Genomic DNA, 5,565 nt, shown 5'->3' on the forward strand with positions numbered 1-5,565 from the left:
TTCTTTTTGTGTCTGAAGCCTGACATAAAATTTGATTTTGTTGAAGCTAGCAGATAAAGTGAGAGAGCTTGTACTCTTTGCTTTACTCGACGTACGCAGATTATATATCTCTTTAAGCCTTTGTAGAAAGAGTAGTGCTAAATAGTCACATTGTGGCCACCCACAATTTACCTAAGTAGAAAATAATTTAATTTATTTAATTTATTTTTTAAAATAAAAATAAGATTTATTTATTTTATCATATTCTCTACATTATAGTTATTTTTTTGCAATTTTTTGATAACTTTTTTATTTTTATTAAAAAATAAATTAAAAATAAAAAATGCAAAAAAAATAAAAATAAATAAGTACAATGTAGAGAATATAATAAAATAACTAAATTCTATTTTTATTTAAAAAATAAATTAAATAAATCAAGATTATCCTTATTATATTAGTGTGTGGGTGGCCACAATGTGGCTGCATAGATTTATTGTTGTAGAAAACCTAGGTCATTTCTTTTCCACACTTTTATCAGTTACTACAAATCTTCCACTGGTCTTTGAGAATCTCTGCTCCCATCAATTGTTAGAATTGAAAAAAAGAAATAAAAATGCCCTTGGAAGGGATTTTCATGGAGTCGAATTCAAAAGCAGCTCCCGATCTATCTCTCCAAATCAGCCCACCAAACGCAACTCCACCAACAATCTGCAACACTATGTCCGATCTAGCAAAGAGCTCCGGCGGCGAGGCGCAGAGAGGCGGCGGAATTCGATACCCACAAAACCCTTACCACGGCGTCTCAGTTCCCATCAAGGGCATCCCGGTGTACCCGAACCGGCCCTTCCCATTCTTGCCGCACGACGCCAAGGATCCAAAGATGTGCTTCTATCAAATGCCCTACCCGTCCTCGCCTTACTTGCTGGATCAACAACAACATATGCCGTTCCTGGGCAACGCCTCCTCCTCGTCGTCGCTGCCGCCCTACAGGACAGCCAGGTATAATGGCCTCACGCCGTCGTATCATCACGACCCTTCTTCTCCTCATGGGATCATCAGATCCAGGTTTCTGCCGCGCCTGCCGGCCAAGCGCAGCATGAGAGCGCCGCGAATGCGCTGGACGAGTACGCTCCACGCGCGCTTCGTTCATGCAGTTGAGCTCCTCGGCGGCCATGAAAGTATCTCTCAATTCATTTTTCTTTTTTTTTTGTCATTTTGGATTTATTGATACATCGTGTGGAAATTAATTGTTGTACTATATTGTTTTTTGGGTGAATGTAGGGGCTACTCCGAAGTCGGTACTTGAGCTCATGGATGTCAAAGATCTCACTCTAGCTCATGTCAAGAGCCATTTGCAGGTAGCTACACTAATTAAAAACAATTAGTTAGGCAGCTACGGGGAAAAAGTAAATAGAAATTAAAGAAAAGGAATTAGTACAATCAAGCCAAAATAATGAGAGAGAGAGAGAGTGATGTCTGGTGGGGGGTTGGGAGTCCGTCTGTGGCTCCGGCACAGTAGCCGATGAATGCAGAGTGAATGAATGAATGGGAAGGAAGTGTTGGGGTTCGTAACGAGAAGAGAGAGAGAGAGAGAGAGTGAATCAATAAAAGAAGAGAGACAAAGTCATAATTTGTCAATAATACAGCTCATAACTATTACCTTATCAAACATGGACCTCGTGATTAATGATGAAACCAAGACATGACGCACAAACAACACTACCTTCTTATTCTTCTTCTTCTTCACTACACTCTTTAGAGAGACAACTACTTTTTTTTCTTTTACTATAAATTAAATTGCGTTCCATTGCAGATGTATCGAACTGTTAAAACCACTGACAAACCTGCAGCTTCCTCAGGTACATAATAGCTTAAATTCTACCCTTTTAATTAATTAATTTCGTAGCTATATAATAGTAAATCACACGCACACGCAGATGGGTCCGGCGAGGACGATCTCGGCGGCGACGTGGCGGGACTGCGGCTGTTCATGGATCAAAGAGGGCTCACGTCCGATGAATCTTCGCCGCAAGATGCTGAGTATCCATCCACCGCCGCCTCTACATTGTGGAGCAACTCATCCAGGTACCACACCAACAATATAATCATACTCATATTAATATTAAACATTTTTCCTTTTCCTGTTGCATGGTAATTTACAAAATGCCAACTCTCACGTCCACCATTTTTGAACAATAAAAGGCTTCTTAATTGTGTGGCAGCTTTTGCTTTTCCTCTTTTCTTTTTATTTCGTTAAATTTTCTTATAATCCGTGTTTTAATCTTTTTTATTTTGCGAGATTTCGTTGATGGGATACTGAAACAAAAGGTCAGAGAAAAACACAAAAATCAAAAGCCTGAATTAATATTAAAAATAATAAAGCGCAAAACCTTAGCTAGCTGTAGTACTTTTTCTTTTTCTAGTTTGAATTATTTCTTTAACTCTGTTCATAAAGTTTTATTTAATTCTTACACTCTTGTTCTTATTCTCTTCACGCGCGAGGTAACAAATCTATGCATATACAACCAAAAGAGAAGCAGTATATTGACTTAATTTTATCCTCAATTCTGTAATACACTATTTCTTCATATCTTCATAATTAAGTTTATCAAATATAATTAGTAGGATTTTTCGAACCACGATACTGATTTTGTTGTGTACGATTTAGATATTGTCATCGTTCACCTGCCCTCTACTGATGAATCAAACATGAAAATTAGAAAAATATAATCTGTGTGAATTCAAAGAATTGTTGGAACGCGCGTGACAATTATATTTGTTCAAAAATTCAATCTTTCCTTTTTAATTCCTATTAATCAAACGGATTCTATATCTAATATGGATATTGTTTTTTTTGTAATTATCATTTTTTCCTGGATGCATGGTTCTTAGTTTTGTAGGTTTCCTTGCAGTGACATGGTTGTTTTTCACTTGTTTATTATCCTTTTTCGGTATATATGTTACTCTATTTAGCAGTTTGAATTTTCACATCTCTAAAGTCTGAATTTGGGGAACAAATTTACTAACCCATCCAAAACTTTCCACTTTTATATTCAACTATCAATGAAATTTAAAATGGCTGACATTTTCTGAGTGTTGACCATAATGTCTGTATATTTGTATGGAAAAATACGATTTGACATAGGTATGTGGAGCTAAGTTGACTACAAATGATATTAGATTAAGATGAAAAGATATGAAATTTTACAGCCTAAAAAAAAATACTCCTATGAAATTTTACATAGTATTTCTTGGATTTATAATTCATCAGGATATGTATATATATGTATGATCTTATCAGATGGGATCTTTTGTCCCACAATTTAGTGTGTACCATTCTTAATTTCTTATAATTTTTAATTATATTTTTTTTATTTTTAATTTGTCATGCTTTAATATAATAAAAAAATAATTAACAAGGGTTCACTCATACAATTATGGTTTAAAATTATTTTTTTATATTTATTTGAATTAATAATTGATTATTTGGGTTAATTAATTCAAAGTTAGAGTATATATTTTTTTAAAATTTTAATTTTTAATGATAAATATTAATTTGATTTCATAATATAATAATATTTTTATTTTTATAACAAACAATTATAAAATAGACAAATTAAGAGTGGTACATGGTGGTACAAACTAAATTGTGGGACAGAGGATCCCATCTGGTATCCAATATCTATTTCTTGCACCAAATGTCTAATTTACTAGAGATACATTGTTTTTTTTTTCTATTATATTTTTATGCTACTTAATGCATGTACATTATATAATCCACTTTCTTTTATACATTTACTTTTTCTTCACCTAGAACTTAAATCTTTTAACTTTCCACTGGATATTCCAAATGACACAAATTCATAAGCTGCTTACAAACTGTAGGCTTTCCAAGGTTTTTTGGAAAACATAGTATATTTCTGTGATGTCGTAAGAAAAAAAAATTGAAAATTTGAAAATTCATCAGAAATTCCCAGTTTTTGAATTTTCTTTCTGATAAAACTATAATAATGTTTTTTTCTTTTCTTTTTGAAGATATGGTTATCTTATATAATGTTAAATGTTTTCAACATACAGGGAATGTTGGGCACAAAATAATAATGTTGGTGAATCACATGGCCTCGTACGATCATCATCATTTCCATCTGATTCAAATGCATGTCCTTTGATAGAGGTACATTCTGCATCAACAGTTTGTTCAAATTTTGAGGATATTTTTTTGACAGAAAATTTTGAGGGTTTTCAACTATAATACTATTAGTCCCCAAAGCTCATTTCTAGCTACCTTATATCTCGACCTCGTATTTTATTTCACTAGTAGATGTTGCTTATGATTTGCAGGAGAATGAAAGCTCGTGTCCTAAGAGCTACGAGATATTGGTGAATGAAAATTATAAGAGTCCGAGCCTGGAGTTCACGTTGGGGTTGAACAGACCAAATTGGGATGAGAAATAGCAAAATAATTAGCTAGAGGCAGTTTTTTTCTCATAAATATCTATCTCCATTTTGAAATACATATATATTGATCCTTCAATTTAAATTTGAGAAGGCAATATATTGCATATATGAAGAGGCAGTAGGATTGCAGTGAAGAAGATGATTATTTTTTTTTTAGAATATATCCGAGCATTCATGTGTTCTCTCTTTTTTACTTTCTGCTTTTCCTTTTCTTCTTTCAGAAAAATCTTTTTTAGGTTTAAGTTAACATATTTATTTTCCTTTTAATTTTTTCATCTGGCCAGTTCGGAAAGATTCAAATGTTGATGTTCTATTTTCTTCGGTTTTGGAAGTGGATCTTGAAATTCGATTTGATCGATTTATGTTTTGCCAGAAACAACTTGGTATCGCGTGCAGACTATCACATTATCAGTATACATATAGATTTTGGGGATGAAACCAAATATGATAGGGAATTTATTATAATGATTAGCTGGGTTTAGTGTGTATATATGAGATTTTTGAGCATGCATGCAACATATGTATTGTGTTTTGTTAGTAATTAGTAAGTCTAGACTACGAGCTTGCACGAAAATCAAGAATGTAGAAAAGTTTGCACGTTGTATGGCTTGAATTTGTCTCTCCTATGGTTGTAATTGAAACAAGTCATTTCCAGAAGCGCATTTAACAACGAAGTTGTCCTCAATTTTGGGTCGCATCCCTCCTGCTTATTCGAATAAATTATACTTTCAATAGAACATAGTTTAATTATATAAGTATTGCTCACGTTTAGTCCTTGTTAATGTTATATTCTCTCCGTCCCACTTCAATTGGCACACTTGCCTTTTTTGTTTGTCCCACTTCAATTGACACTTTCCAAAAATAGCATGTGGTCCCTACCTTCTCTACACACATTAAACAAATGGTCCCCACCCACTTTACACACTACCCGTTATTCTTAATCTCCGTGCCCAAAGTAAAAGTGTCAAATGAAGTGGGACGGAGGGAGTATATATTTATTTTTATTTTAATGTCTTATAAATTGTTATTGAGATAATTAATTAATTGATTAATCTATACCAATTATCAATGAGTCTTGTTTTACAAAATTTGATTTGCCTATTGTATCCTTCATATATATGTATTTAA

General features: G+C 33.4%; 1 protein-coding gene across 1 annotated transcript; it reads left to right on the forward strand.

Moving 5' to 3' along the window:
* Window positions 1-467: 467 nt before the first annotated feature.
* LOC131001634 (transcription repressor KAN1-like) lies at window positions 468-4,619 on the forward strand. Its single transcript, XM_057928180.1, has 6 exons — window positions 468-1,157; window positions 1,261-1,337; window positions 1,793-1,838; window positions 1,917-2,064; window positions 4,057-4,153; window positions 4,321-4,619. The coding sequence occupies exons 1-6, from the start codon at window positions 593-595 to the stop codon at window positions 4,432-4,434; spliced, it is 1,047 nt and encodes a 348-aa protein (XP_057784163.1). The 5' UTR covers window positions 468-592; the 3' UTR covers window positions 4,435-4,619.
* The last annotated feature ends 946 nt before the right edge of the window (window positions 4,620-5,565 follow it).

The sequence above is a fragment of the Salvia miltiorrhiza genome, chromosome 8 (genome assembly GCF_028751815.1).
Source record: "Salvia miltiorrhiza cultivar Shanhuang (shh) chromosome 8, IMPLAD_Smil_shh, whole genome shotgun sequence".
Taxonomy (NCBI): domain Eukaryota; kingdom Viridiplantae; phylum Streptophyta; class Magnoliopsida; order Lamiales; family Lamiaceae; genus Salvia; species Salvia miltiorrhiza.